This window comes from Thalassophryne amazonica, chromosome 6, assembly GCF_902500255.1.
Source record: "Thalassophryne amazonica chromosome 6, fThaAma1.1, whole genome shotgun sequence".
NCBI classification, from domain to species: Eukaryota; Metazoa; Chordata; class Actinopteri; order Batrachoidiformes; family Batrachoididae; genus Thalassophryne; species Thalassophryne amazonica.
This window is the reverse complement of record NC_047108.1, coordinates 46,674,057-46,689,720: the sequence shown is the minus strand read 5'-3', so window position 1 is coordinate 46,689,720 and position 15,664 is coordinate 46,674,057. Positions and strand designations below refer to the sequence as shown.

The window sequence follows — 15,664 nt, the reverse complement described above, 5'->3', positions numbered from 1 at the left end:
GGATGAAATGGAGGTGTAAGAGTCACTAGGTGTTCACAGGAAACACTTATTTATTTCTGTATGTATGTATGTATGTTCATTGTTAGTTGCTTTTATATTTTATTTTCTGTTGTGTTTCTATTCAGGTTCTTTTTGTCTCTTTCTCTGAAATTGTATATAATAATTATCATTAGATTATTAATATATAAACAAAAATAAATTTAAGAAATATTACAATTTGAAAACAAATGCACCCGAACGTGAAGACAGCTGGAACTGCTTCATGCTAACTTTTAACATTGAAAATGCCATAGACATGCTAACGTGTTAGCGTCGCTCCCATTTTTAAGTTATAAAATACATCTATCAACTGTTTCAGAAGACCATAACAGGTCGGTTTAACATAGAAAAGGTAAATAATACTCACAGAAGTATGCTCTTTAGGGTTTTAGCGGGGGAAAATTAAGCGAAAGAAAGAAAGAATAAACGAAACAATAGGTTGAAGCATTGCTTCAATCTGCAAACCACTGCTTCGACTGGTTCAAAATCCATTCCTTTATCTTCATTGATCCATGTTTCTGATATAGCAATGATGTTAATTTTTTTTTTTAATTGACTTAAATATTCTTTAATGTTGTTAAAGTTTGCATACAGACTTCTGCTGTTGAAATGGATTATTGATAATTTGTTATCCGTTTTAATGATCCGATTAAACTGTTCATCTGTATAATAGCAACAACTGTCATTAATATTTGAGAAGAAATTATTGTCCGGGTCTATATCGTGCTCCAAGTCCAGTACATTGTGGTCTGTGTATTTAAATGTTCTCAGTTCTAGTTTTCCATGATCAGCAATCCTGTGAGTTATATCCTTCTTGTCTCCAGATGTAGATGATGTAGTAGATGAATAGGTTCCTCTGGTCTGTGTCATGGTGTTGTGATGTGTTTGTGTCCTCATACCTTATTGGTCGTATTTGTCCAGTTCCTCGATGTTCCTGATTACCATAACCTTCGCTTGTTCTGGTGTTCCGTTCAGTTTGATGAATGTTTTGCAGTTGGATGTTGTGTGGAGAAAAGATTATGTTGTTTTGCCCCTGTCTTAAAGTAACCCTAATGATGTACTTGTTATTATTACACTAATTGCACAAATTTGTTTTTGTAGCCACTAACGACTGGGAGTGAAGCATGCTGGGGTCATTCTGAACTGGGAGTGAAGAGCTGGGGTCATTATGTTTTTGCAAGAGGAAAGAACTTTCAGATGCCTGTTGATTAAAGGAATTATGTGCGCCAGGGAGTTTGAGATGGCCACTCACCCTCCCTTCGCGCACACATTAGAAAAGAGGGGGCAGAGCCATGCTTCGATAGAGTCTGCTGCGGGTTTCGTACGAACGCCCAGCCGGTTGACAAGCGCACTCTGCCGAAGGTGTTGGCTCTCCACCTTAAAGGCGTCACGGTAAGAGAGAAAGAGATGTTTCATGCGCTGCAACCACTTGTGCTTGATGTAACTGCTTTTGTGGGGAATAAATATACGCCTGTTTGTTCTAGCAAAGTGCAGTCTGTGTGATCATTTCTGTGTGCCGATCTGACTGAACCTTGTTTCAAAACATTTTTGGCGTTGTCGGCAGGATAACGAGGGGTGTTCAGACTACACACAGAAATGTCTTGTTTTGGGAAAGGAAAAAGAGATGCAGAGGTGGCATCTCAACAGGAAGAAGTGGTCCCGGGGTGGGATGGGATTACTTTTAAGGAAATAGGCCAGCTTCTACGGCGACGTGGGGGACGCCCTGGGCCGTGGACTGGAGCAATTCCCACCGCGACTCCACCAGTTTTATGTGAGATGTTAAAGTGGGTGGAGGTTAAAACGAAAGCTCCATTGGGAGGTATTTTAGAGATGATGGATTTGTGTGCACTCATTTTGATACGTCTGTCATGTTCAGGAATGTTAAACACACCTGCTGTCTTGAGTCTTGATTTTTTTATTTTTTTATGTATAAGTTTACAATGAATTAGTTGCAGAAATGTTATATGTGGAAAGTGGGAATTTATTATTACTAGTACTGTATTTTCTGGTGTATAAGTTGCACCTGTTTTTAAAAAAAATGGAAACAGGACTTGACTACTGCTGTGGATCAGTTAAATAACCGACCTTTAGGGTCAGGATCCACACCTTTGATAAGGATGATTTCGGGAGAAATGATAGAGCATACTACAGAAAGCATCAAAATGTGGAAAATTGATCCACAAGCAGAATTACCTGTCAGAGCAACTCCAGGCTCAGCAGGACTAGATTTGAGAACATTGGCAACTGTCACATTGGTACCTGCAAATTCAAGTGGTAAAAACAGGGCTGGGTCTACAATGTCCAAAAGGGACATATGGACACATTCTGCCACGCAGTGGTCTATCACTCAAAGGGCTGACTATTCAAGCTGGAGTGATAGATGCAGATTACCAAGGCGAGATTGGAGTGGTTTGTAGATTGTTTGGAGAACAACCCCTGATATTAAACAAAGGGGACAAAATTGCTCAATTAATAATTAAACCCTGTGAAATGGGATTGGTACAGGAAATACCAAAACCAGCAGTAATAACCACATGGGGAACACAAGGTTTTGGTTCCTCAGACCGAGTAGGTGCTAAAGTTTGGGTTAAACAACCTAATGGACCACCAAAAGCAGCAGAAATTATAGCTCAAGGAAATTATGCAACTGTTAGTATACTCTATCAGGGTGAATAAAAATGGGTAAATGTACCTATATCAAAATGTTATATGAGAGAAGACTAATCAATGTCATTCTACAAATAGTTTCCCCTTTGTCATCTAGGATCAGTTTGATGCCCTGGTGGGAGTTGTTGATCGGGCGATCAAGGACCACAGGAGGTGAACGTCGACATGGCAACCAGTGGAAGCCCCGGAATTGGAAGTGTCGGCTGCTGGGTCATACTCCTCCTTGTAGGTGGTGCCATGGTCTCCAGCTGCTGGGGATGACGGAAGGAAACGAACTTGAAGAGATACCATTGTTCCAAACAGGATGGAAGAACTCCGCCAACAACAGAACGCAAGATGATTACAACTGCACCAGTAATTGCAAACTATGGCGATGTGTGAACTGTTTTGCCAGACACCATATACCAGTATTTACTATGGGATGTAATGTCACTCTTAATGCTAGAGTGAACGTGTGTTTTTAATATGACAAGTAAATCGTGTAGTAATGTCAATGGAACCACCTGGACTATTAAACCGTGGAGTAAAGTAATGCTCAGTAATAGTACTGAAATTAAAGGGAGGACATCATTCCTGTACATGCTGTGGGTACTACCAACAGAGGCTAAGGCAACACAAACCCAGGTTGCACCTTTAATTGATACCTGCACCTATTTGGCACAAGCAACAGTGAAGACAAAGGTATATTGGCAAGTTACCTTTCCAAATATTCCAACTTGCAAAAGGCGCCGAAGAGCGTGGTATGACACTTTATTAGGAGGAACAGGAACTGTCCTAGGAGTATCAAATACAGTTGATAATGAAGTGACCAGAACTATGTTGTCAAACACAGGTCAGTATTCTTCTCAGGTATTACATCAGATAGGAGAGTGGCTACCAACAGCATTGGTTGGACAATTGCAAAATGCAGATCTGTGGCAGAAAAGCTTTCAATGGCAAATGAAATTATGGAATGAAACCTATGATTCATTAAAGAATCTATCACATATAGGTAATTGGACAGCATGTGCAGTACAACTAATTCATGCAGAAGCTCAAAGAGAAAGATTTCAGCGTATAGTTACCACAGGGAACTATCATGATTGGAGACGGATTTGGAATATAACTGATACCTTATGGTTAAAGTTACATCCAGAATTTACACAGTGTAATGAAACAGTATGTACTGGACACTGGACCCAGTACAATGTGACACAACCAAAGGTTGTTTGTAAATATCAAGTGTTACCGGTAATTACGACTAATGGCTATTGGTTCTTGCATATGGATGGAGAGTGGCTAGAACCAAAAACCAATACGACTTTTGATACCAAAATGTGTGATATAACAGATAAGGGTATGGCTTGTGTGCTGCAAACTGGATATGCCAATCCATGTCTAACCGACTCAGAGGTTGTACTTTGTGACTGGACTAGGGAAACACCAAGAGAAATGTTGTGGCAGATCGGCCCACATGCTCTGTGTGTTGCAACAATGAAAAATAATTCACAGGTACCTTCGGTTCCGTATACTGGCTGCCTGAACAATGTGCATTTATGGCATTGGGGAGACCGGACGTATCGTTTGACTAATTATTCTGTATCAAGTCGGCTGACTTCGGTACAATGGGATGTATTGCATTCCCCATGGAGTCTTTCCCTGGAACGTTTCAAATGCGCATTGGAACAATCTACGGAAATTCAGCAATTAATAGAGTCACATACGTCCAACATCTCCAGTCTCATGGTGTCTACATTGATAGCTAGCGAACGGGTAAAACGTGGCAAAATTAGTACAGCAAGCGTCAGCACACCATTGGTGGGATATCTTTTCAGGGATGTCCATCACTGCCAGGAGTACCTTAGTGCCGCCCTTACTTTTATTAATTATAGCAATATGTGTTATGACTTTTTGTAATATTTTTACATGTGTTTATGTTATACGTTTGAGACGAGAAGTTGAATGGGTAATAGTTCAACGAATGAGATGAAATTGGTTTTGTCAATTCATGATCCGTAAGGAATTAAGGAATACCATGTCACGTTAGATCCCACAACATCGGGTTTTGTATATACATATGTAGCCTGGAATAATCAAGATTACATTACTCAAAGTTTTGTTTGTGATTCACAAGAAGAAATGTGGGAACTATTATGGCAAGACATTATTAATGGCATAGGTTGGAGTTCGGTTTTACCGAACTCTGTGGACGGGTACATAAATTGACTGGTGCAAAACACCAAGAGTGGAATGTGTGGAGAAAAGATTATGTTGTTTTGCCCCTGTCTTAAAGTAACCCTAATGATGTACTTGTTATTATTACACTAATTGCACGAATTTGTTTTTGTAGCCACTAACGACTGGGAGTGAAGCATGCTGGGGTCATTCTGAACTGGGAGTGAAGAGCTGGGGTCATTATGTTTTTGCAAGAGGAAAGCTGAGATCATTATGTTTTTGCAAGAGGAAAAAACTTTCAGATGCCTGTTGATTAAAGGAATTATGTGCGCCAGGGAGTTTGAGATGGCCACTCACCCTCCCTTCGCGCACACACTAGAAAAGAGGGGGCAGAGCCATGCTTCGATAGAGTCTGCTGCGGGTTTCGTACGAACGCCCAGCCGGTTGACAAGCGCACTCTGCTGAAGGTGTTGGCTCTCCACCTTAAAGGCGTCACGGTAAGAGAGAAAGAGATGCTTCATGCGCTGCAACCACTTGTGCTTGATGTAACTGCTTTTGTGGGGAATAAATATACGCCTGTTTGTTCTAGCAAAGTGCAGTCTGTGTGATCATTTCTGTGTGCCAATCTGACCGAACCTTGTTTCAAAACAGATGTCCATGTCTGTTGAATTTTTCCCTGCTTTTTAAGAGACGAGCTTTCCTGGCGATGTCTGCGTTTCTTTTGGTCAGATGTTCATTGATGAATACATTTGTTCCTTTGAGTTTCCGTCCCTGTTTTAACAATGCCATTTTATGTTTTCTGTTGACAAACCTCATTATAACTGCTCGCTTGTCTCCATCCTCTCTCCTGGGCAGGGGGTGGCACGCTTCAATGTTATTACAGTCCATTTGAATACCTTTAGATTGCAGGAAGTCTGCCACCTGTTGTTCCACTGAGCTGGCCTCCTGCTCACTGGCCTCCCCTCCGCTGTCTTCTGACACCGCCCGTGCGTAGGATCGAGGTTTAATATGAATTCCTGTAATAATAACGTCGTTCATCCTTGTGTACTGTTCCAACTCTGCAACACGGTTCTCCAGGTACACCAGACGCCGGTCTTTCTCGGCATTCTGGATCCGGAGAGCCTTCACTTCTTCCACCAGCTCCATAATGGATTTCTGCTGCATTTTAACAACAGAGATTTCCTCAGACAAAAAGTCCAGGGACTTCTTGATATTGTCTCCCTCCTCCGCCGTCAGTGCCTTCTTCAGACCTATGGTCAGATAAATCCGCGCTGGCACCTCGGTAAAGCCGCACCGGTGGATGTGCGTTGAGACGTCAGCGCACATCCACCGGCGCTGAAGCCAAGAGCAACGAGGCTGTTTGTTTTAAAAATGTAAGGAATAGAAAGTACAGATACTTGTGTGAAAATGTAATAAGTAGAAGTCGGAAGTAGGCAGAAAAATAAGTAATGGAGTAAAGTATAGATACCTAAAAAGTGTACTTAAGTACAGTAACGAAGTATTTGTACTTCGTTACTTGACACCTCTGTTTTTTTTTACTCCTTTTCCCTCGTGTTTTGCTTTTCAATATATGTTTATGTACAGGGCCGGCCTATGTGTGTTGTGTGTTGTGTGTGTGTCGTTTGTTATGGGTCGGTCTTGGTTTGCTCAGCCCTGCTGTTGTCCAAGGCAGGGATGTACATCTGGAGCTGGTCCCCGGGCGCCTAATGGCGCCTTCTGCTTCTACTGGCAATTAGGATGGGTTAAATGCAGTAGACACATTTCATTGTGCAGGGAACATGTTCTTCTGTGCATATGACAATAAAATTCCTTTGAATCCTCCTTGAATCCTTGAACCGTTTCTGCAGTGCGACTGAGCCGATGAAACAATGCTTCGATCCACTAGTTCGCTGGTTCTTTGATTCGCTGCTCTTCAGGAATGGCAAGTCCACTTCTTAACCCCCCTCAAAGCCATTAAAATATGGTGAGTCACTTTTGTGTGGATTAAAGTCACTAACTGGGACTCTTGTCTTGTTGTAGTCAAGAAACAAGAATCATCCTCTGTTCCGTTGGCACAGCTCCAAACGCTGCGCAGCTCTCTGCTGAGACAGAGTCCGGTCAGAATTAATAACTTCAAAACGAATTGCCGCTTTAAATAAAATGACACCTCTTTCCAAACGCTGTAGGCTAATACAGAAAATAAACTACGATCCACTAAAACGTTTTTTTCTTCCCAAAATGAGATGTCCTGCATTCTTTATGAATTAAACTGATGCTGATGTGAAGCACAGCACAGCTGCAAGAGCTCAGCTCAGATATATGGAAAGACATTCATGCCAATAATGTCTGAAAGGAAATGCTTTTGACAAAAACTACAGATTTTGTTTATTCCTATTTATGTCCAGAGATCAAGGATCCACCATGTAGAGTTTATTATGTCCAAAGTTTAATGATCCAGTGACCAATTTCATATTTATTTACTTTAAGACTCAATAAAATGTTGTTCAATTCAACTTCAATTTAATCGGCTTATAAAGCGCCAAATCACAACAAAAGCTGTCTCAAGGCACCTCACATAGAACAGTTCAACATAAAAAAATGTAAATAAATAAATAAAAATTAAAAATTCAAATACATAATTCAAAACAGAAGTAAAAGAATAAAACAGATAAAAAAAAAACTATTCATAAAAACTATTCATAAGAAAGAGAATAAAATAGGCTTTAACTCTTGACTTAAAAATGTCCACTCCAACTGCCTCACGGTCGCAGGAAGACTGCTCCACAGAGCGGGCGCAAGATAAGAAAAAGCTCTTTGACCTGGTGACATAGAAAACCTGTAAAGCCTACTTTTAGTACACAAAAAATTCACAAGAGGTATCGCTAAGGGAATCAATAAGGAATCGGATCAATAAGCGGAATCGATAATCGTATCGATATAATCTTATCGATATCCATCCCTAATAAACACAAGGGCGAAGTCGAGGATCATTGACATGCCAGTCTGCAACATTGGCAGTGGCGAGGCAATTTTCGATACACTTGATGAAGTTCTGAGGTATGTTTTATTTTGTTCATTATATTCGATTTATTTTTCATGATTTTATTAATGTATTTCCATTTGTGACACACAGTTCTTGTTTCTGTAAAAAATAACTAAATTTGACACATTCAGTTCTATAAAATTCAGCTTGACGCATGAATTCTAGATCTCTATTGTTTGAAATTCAACTATGGAGGAAATACTAATGATCCTGACTTTAATGTCATTGTGGCAGCTCATAATATGTGGACAAAAACCTGGTTATGTGATACCGCTATGCAGTTGTGTGTACTGTAATAAAACTGATTTTGGTACGATTTGGCGGTTATAAGGATTTTGTGTTGATTTTATGGATTTTCTCACTTGGTTATACAGGTGGACCTTCAAAGGGGTTGACATGTATGAAAAGGATCCCCAACCTGATAAAATTGGCATCTTGCTCGATGTCACAGATTTACTACACCACATGAAAGAATAAGTTAATTCTCTTTAATTAGCCATAACATCAAATTAATTATTTACTGTGCTTAATGATATGATAAACAATTAAGCAAAAGAACCAGGTGGTTTCCCTGCTGAGTTTGATAAAAAGTCTGGACTATTCATGACCATGTATTCATGAGAGTAATATTTGAAATTAAACATAAGTCAAATATTCCATACAGTATGAATTCTGCAATAATTACATACATTAACAGCTAGCAATCACCTATTGTCTCATATTAACACTCATAAAAAAAACTATTATCAGTTTTTACTAATAATAGGCAGTCATCAAACAATAGACATATTATGATATTATCATCTGTACATGAAGTTTAGCATTTAAGGAAGGTGAAAAGGACTTGTGTTGACTGGCCAGACAAGGTAGTGGTACATTGGAAGCCATGATGGATTTTGTGTGTCAACTAGCTGCCAGGATGAGACACAAATTTTTACCCACTAGGTGACAGCACACGTAACTCGGGCAGCCTCCATTGTTGCCACCAAAGAGCAGAGTCTCTGAAACATTGTGAAAATAATATTTTAAAGACATTAAAACACATGGTCACCTCATTAATATACTGGACAAGTTTGACGATGGACTCAACAAAGCCGGTTAGGGTAGGTATTGCCATTGTTTGTTTGTAGACCTACCAACTATGCTAAGCTGCTTTCCATTTCTGTGCTGCATGCAACAATAAGAAATATCACTGTTGATCCTCTTTTCCCTTCAACATGCTTCATCTGCCTGAATTCTTCCTGGCACAGATTCAACAATCAGGTGTCCATCTATATTGCACAAAGGCCATTTTTTACAAGTCACGTCCACATAAATACCACATTTTCTTGGTGTTCAGTATACCCATTTACTAATACTTAAATCTCAGCCCATATATATATATATATATATATATATATATATATATATATATATATATATATATATATATATATATATATATATATATATTATACAAATAATGGATGGTAAGGAGTCCAACATAGAGAAATATTGGATGAAGAAAAGTTATATTGGACGAGGCGTAGCCGAGTCCAGTATAACTTAATATTTAATATTGAATATTGAATATTGAATTTAATATTTCTCTATGTTGGACGACTTGCCATCCATCAATTGTTATGTTCTCCACCCCCCTCCCAAATTAAGCAAACAACAAAGAGTCAAGTAAATGAGATCAATTTATTTTGTTGTGAACAGCATATGAATGCTTCTAAAATGTCAGTGCTTGTCTACCTTCTTAGTGTTTTTGGCATCCTTGGAGTTCAATATTTCCACCAGTTCCTCCTCTGTGAACTCAGCAAACCTCGCTGGCAGACGATTTTCTGCTGTTGTTGACATGTTTGTTTGTTTTCAACCAGCGTCTGTCAGCTAGTTCCTGACCTTCGTATGCCGCACTCTGATTGGCTAGCTATTGGCAGTAAGCTCTAATGCTATTGGTCAGTGGGAACTGATCCAATATAGCTTTTGGTCCTAGCCTTTTTGGATCCTTTTGGATCCAATATAACTTTCTGGCACCAAGCATGCCAAAATACAGGTAAATGATAGACAGAAAGGCTAATCTGTGATTGACTGTTGCAATCTGAGTGGAGAACATATATATATATATATATATATATATATATATATATATACACACACACACACACACACATACAAAAGGTAAAATAAGTATTGAACACGTCACCATTTTTAATCACTAAATATATTTCTAAAGGTACTATTGACATGAAATTTTTACCAGATATTGTTAACAACCCAAATAAAACATAGATGCAAAGAAACCAAAGCAAATATTTGTATCATTCTGATCAATATCTTGATGTAATAAGTGAAGAACGTCAGACACATGACAAACAATATTCTTCTGCTACATAACCCCTGTGTTATTAATACTATCTCATTTAAAATGGCTGCAAAATTCTTTCCCATAATTGAGTTTTCCTGACATCAAACCAAATGAACTGCCCCAAAAGTGCATCTGAACAGATTTCAGATGCTGTACTTGTGAATATTAGAGAGAAAACTGGAGTCATTATGTTTTCAATCCAAGCTAGGATATCATAGGTCAAAACAACAAATTCAGAGCCTTAAATCAGAAGTGCATGACTCCATGGTATAACTCACAAACTCGCAGCTTAAAGCAGATAACCCGTACGCTGGAGAGGAAATGGCGTCTCACTAATTTAGAAGATCTTCATTTAGCCTGGAAAAAGAGTCTGTTGCTCTATAAAAAAAGCCCTCCGTAAAGCTAGGACATCTTACTACTCGTCACTAACTGAAGAAAATAAGAACAACCCCAGGTTTCTTTTCAGCACTGTAGCCAGGCTGACAAAGAGTCAGAGCTCTATTGAGCCGAGTATTCCCTTAACTTTAACTAGTAATGACTTCATGACTTTCTTTGCTAATAAAATTTTAACTATTAGAGAAAAAATTACTCATAACCATCCCAAAGACATATCATTATCTTTGGCTGCTTTCAGTAATGCTGGTATTTGGTTAGACTCTTTCTCTCTGATTGTTCTGTCTGAGTTATTTTCATTAGTTACTTCCTCCAAACCATCAACATGTCTATTAGACCCCATTCCTACCAGGCTGCTCAAGGAAGCCCTACCATTAATTAATGCTTCAATCTTAAATATGATCAATCTATCTTTATTAGTTGGCTATGTACCACAGGCTGTTAAGGTGGCAGTAATTAAACCATTACTTAAAAAGCCATCACTTGACCCAGCTATCTTAGCTAATTATAGGCCAATCTCCAACCTTCCTTTTCTCTCAAAAATTATTGAAAGGGTAGTTATAAAACAGCTAACTGATCATCTGCAGAGGAATGGTCTATTTGAAGAGTTTTAGTCAGGTTTCAGAATTCATCATAGTACAGAAACAGCATTAGTGAAGGTTACAAATGATCTTCTTATGGCCTCAGACAGTGGACTCATCTCTGTGCTTGTCCTGTTAGACCTCAGTGCTGCTTTTGATACTGTTGACCATAAACATTTATTACAGAGATTAGAGCATGCCATATGTATTAAAGGCACTGCGCTGCGGTGGTTTGAATCATATTTATCTAATAGATTACAATTTGTTCATGTAAATGGGGAGTCTTCTTCACAGACTAAGGTTAATTATGGAGTTCCACAAGGTTCTGTGCTAGGACCAATTTTATTCACTTTATACATGCTTCCCTTAGGCAGTATTATTAGACAGCATTGCTTAAATTTTCATTGTTACGCAGATGATACCCAGCTTTATCTATCCATGAAGCCAGAGGACACACACCAATTAGTTAAACTGCAGGAATGCCTTACAGGCATAAAGACATGGATGACCCCTAATTTTCTGCTTTTAAATTCAGTAGTTATTGTACTTGGCCCCAGAAATCTTAGAAACATGGTATCTAACCAGATCCTTACTGTGGATGGCATTACCCTGACCTCTAGTAATACTGTGAGAAATCTTGGAATCATTTTTGATCAGGATATGTCATTCATTGCGCATATTAAGCAAATATGTAGGACTGCTTTTTTGCATTTGCGCAATATCTCTAAAATTAGAAAGGTCTTGTCTCAGAGTGATGCTGAAAAACTAATTTGTGCATTTATTTCATCTAGGCTGGACTACTGTAATTCATTATTATCAGGTTGTCCTAAAAGTTCCCTGAAAAGCCTTCAGTTAATTCAAAATGCTGCAGCTAGAGTACTGACGGGGACTAGAAGGAGAGAGCATATTTCACCCATATTGGCCTCTCTTCATTGGCTTCCTGTTAATTCTAGAATATAATTTAAAATTCTTCTTCATACTCATAAGGTTTTGAGTAATCAGGTCCCATCTTATCTTAGGGACCTCTTAGTACCATATCACCCCAATAGAGCGCTTCACTCTCAGACTGCAGGCTTACTTGTAGTTCCTAGGGTTTTTAAGAGTAGAATGGGAGGCAGAGCCTTCAGCTTTCAGGCTCCTCTCCTGTGGAACCAGCTCCTAATTTGGATCAGGGAGACAGACACCCTCTCTACTTTTCAGATTAGGCTTAAAACTTTCCTTTTTGCTAAAGCTTATAGTTAGGGCTATAGACTTAGACTGCTGGGGGGTTCCCATGATGCACTGAGTGTTTCTTTCTCTTTTTGCTCTGCATGCACCACTCTGCATTTAATCATTAGTGATTGATCTCTGCTCTCCTCCACAGCATGTCTTTTTCCTGATTCTCTCCCCTCAGCCCCAACCAGTCCCAGCAGAAGACTGCCCCTCCCTGAGCCTGGTTCTGCTGGAGGTTTCTTCCTGTTAAAAGGGAGTTTTTCCTTCCCACTGTCGCCAGGTGCTTGCTCACAGGGGGGCATTTTGACCGTTGGGGTTTTTCTGTAATTATTGTATGGCTTTTGCCTTACAATATAAAGTGCCTTGGGGCAACTGTTTGTTGTGATTTGGCGCTATATAAATAAAACTGATTTGATTTGATTATTCTATAACTGCTAGATCTGTCCAGAATTTTCTAGAAGTTTCCAGAATTATCTAGAAATTTCAAGAAACTTTTAGAACTTTCTAGAATGTTAAAAAAAATAAAATCAAAGTTTGTGCTGAATGTAGTCATTTTTCCAAAGACTTTAGACATAAGCAGTTGAAATATAACACTTAGAAGCCAGGAACAAAAATTGTGTTACATAGTGTTATTTATAGCAAACATTACTATTTATCATTTCAGTTAAGTGTGCTCAAGACAACAAAACTTTGATTTGTAGTCTATTATTATATATTTTGTGAAGCATTAAACCAGTAGCAGAACAGTTGGCTGATCCTGTCAGATTTCAGAAGGGATTGGAGACTTCTTTGGAACACCCGGGGCTGTGTATGTTTCTCCTGGTAAAATCTGAGTTGCATCAAGAAGGGTACCCAGCATAAAGTTTATGCCACATACCAATGCAGATCTTGCTCTATCCAATGTGGTGACCCTGAACAAATGGGAGAAGCCAAAAATTCAACAACAGCATGTATGTTTGCATGCGTGTGTTCTATGGAATGACAGTTAGTTTTCATAATGGGCACAACTGTGGAGTAGCAGCAGCAATGCCCTCACCAAGTTGATGGTACTTGCTAATTTGTGCTGACGATGTTAATACAAATAAAAAATGCTGGAATTTCTCTGCATGGAAATATTGAAGCACAGACTTCTTATATAGTCTTTTATACAATTACCACTCAGCAAGACATATTATCTCAGTCATTTGTATTTAAATGTGAAAAGACAAATATGTTCAAGTTGATAGCTGCTAGCTAGCAGCTGCAGCTAGTCATTGGCACACAGTTGTAACTCAAAGCAACCGTGCTCATAATTATTCATAAATTTGTCATAAAATGTCTTAAACTGACCAGTGATTAAAAAATAAATAACTCAACCCCTGTATAATTATGAACAAGGAAACTAGCAACAGATACCAAAACCTTCCCCCCACCATGCTTGAAACATGTTGGATTTGGCTGTAAAGTTGATGAGTGTCTATGGGGACTGACTCACTTTTGGAGCCAGCCTTAATCAGCCATTCAAGGAACTGTGTGATTTGGCACTTCAGTAGTGGTTTCAATAGTGGGGCTTGTTCTGAACGTGGCTTCTTGGGGGATAGGACTTTCTGGAAAGTCACTAATCTCTGATATTTTCATTGCACAGAGCTATGCCGGTAGTCATTACTGTCTCTTTATAAATCTTAGGATGAGCAGCGGTTTCATTGGTGGTCTTGTCTGATTATGAAAACACAGAACAGAAAAGTTCATCTCACAACACACACAAAAGTAGAGGTGCTTTTCTGTACAGGATGCCATTATGCCACTACTATTTTGCATAGAAAATAGTTGGTTGCTACATTCATCTTTAAATGCTATTTATCGGACTATTAAATGAGATGAAACATTTTCAAGTTTGAGAGGAGCAACTATTTATTCTGCACATTGTTATGTTGATACCGCAAGTCTGACAAATGGCAGACCATCTGAAAGAAAGTACAAACCATTATTAGCATAGGCGCTCACACTATCCATGACTGACAACATATGCCAACACCAATTGTTATGCTAATGTGGTTAGCATATGAGGGCAATTTAAATCTGGTGAGCATATGTGATCACATCAACATGGGCTATTATATGTCACACTAAACTTGCTTAACAATGTTCAAACCACACTGATTGTTTCCTTTAATCATTCATCAAACACGCTATGTTTGCATCAGGCATAAATGATGGCTCACCCCAAACCCAGAATTCTGGTAATAATCCACAAAATGGTCATTGCTGAAATACAATATTTTCTCTCTCTCCCTCTGTGTGTGCATTTTTTTTTTTTTTTTTTTTTACTTACGAAGTACAATTACACCATGGCGGAGAGATTGGGTGCGGTTGGACTCCGTGGTAACATTCAACATGGTGGGATTTCCCCCTACAATGCAGATGCGATTGTCTTTTTCTGCCTCTCTGAACATCCGTAGCAGTTGACTGGCAATAATCCCATTTAGTACAGATATGGCCACCATGGGTACCACAAAAGACAGAAAGGCATTGACCTGTTCAGAAAGAAAGGAGAGAGAGAGAAGGTAGACAAATACTGGTTAAATGTTTTAATCTATACAAACTGGTGAAGGTCAGGAAACAATATGAATGCTTACATTTTAGAACTACAAATAGACATTTCTTAGACAGTTTTGAATATTGAATGTTAGTGTTCAAAACTTAGTTGATATATATATATATATATATATATATATATATATATATATGTGTGTGTGTGTGTGTGTGTGTGTGTGTATGTATAGACCTAACCCTAACCCATGTATCACCTGGCTGCAGCAGATAGATGATTACATTTAATAGGTGTGGATGGAGCAGTTGTCTGCATCGGTGGATGGCATCGAAGGGACAAGGTGGTTGGTTCCGTGGTGTGGTCCCAAACCTGATCTGACCTGGCACTATTACATGAAATCGCATGGATGTCAACAACCTTCAAAGCTCACTGCAGGTTCCATTATCCCAAAATGTTATAGAATGTATGATAATATACAGTGGGGAAAATAAGTATTTGACCCCCTGTCAGTTTTGCAGGTTTTCCCACCTACAAAGAATGGAGAGGTCTGTAATTTTTATTGTAGGTACACTTCAACTGTGAGAGACAGAATCTAAAAAAAAAAAAAAAAAAAAAATCCAGTAAATCACATTGTATGATTTTTAAATAATAAATTTGCATTTTAAGGCAGCACGGTGGCTTAGTGGTTAGCACTGTTGCCTCGCAGCGAGAAGGTT

General features: G+C 38.8%; 1 protein-coding gene and 1 long non-coding RNA gene across 3 annotated transcripts in view; one reads left to right on the top strand and one right to left on the bottom strand.

The window, feature by feature from the left end:
- ntsr1 (neurotensin receptor 1 (high affinity)) overlaps positions 1-15,664 on the bottom strand; it is a 336,505-nt gene that overhangs the window by 141,393 nt on the left and 179,448 nt on the right. For both annotated transcript variants that reach the window (XR_004561220.1, XM_034172122.1), the window contains exon 2: positions 14,730-14,931. Coding sequence is in view for 1 of the 2 variants with exons in the window: in XM_034172122.1 (XP_034028013.1) it covers positions 14,730-14,931 (202 nt within the window). In the remaining variant the exon portion in view is untranslated. The remainder of the gene's footprint in view (positions 1-14,729; positions 14,932-15,664) is intronic.
- On the top strand, positions 4,539-15,111 carry LOC117512143. Its single transcript, XR_004561221.1, has 3 exons — positions 4,539-4,680; positions 5,460-5,462; positions 15,102-15,111. It is a non-coding gene; the product is annotated as an uncharacterized LOC117512143 (long non-coding RNA).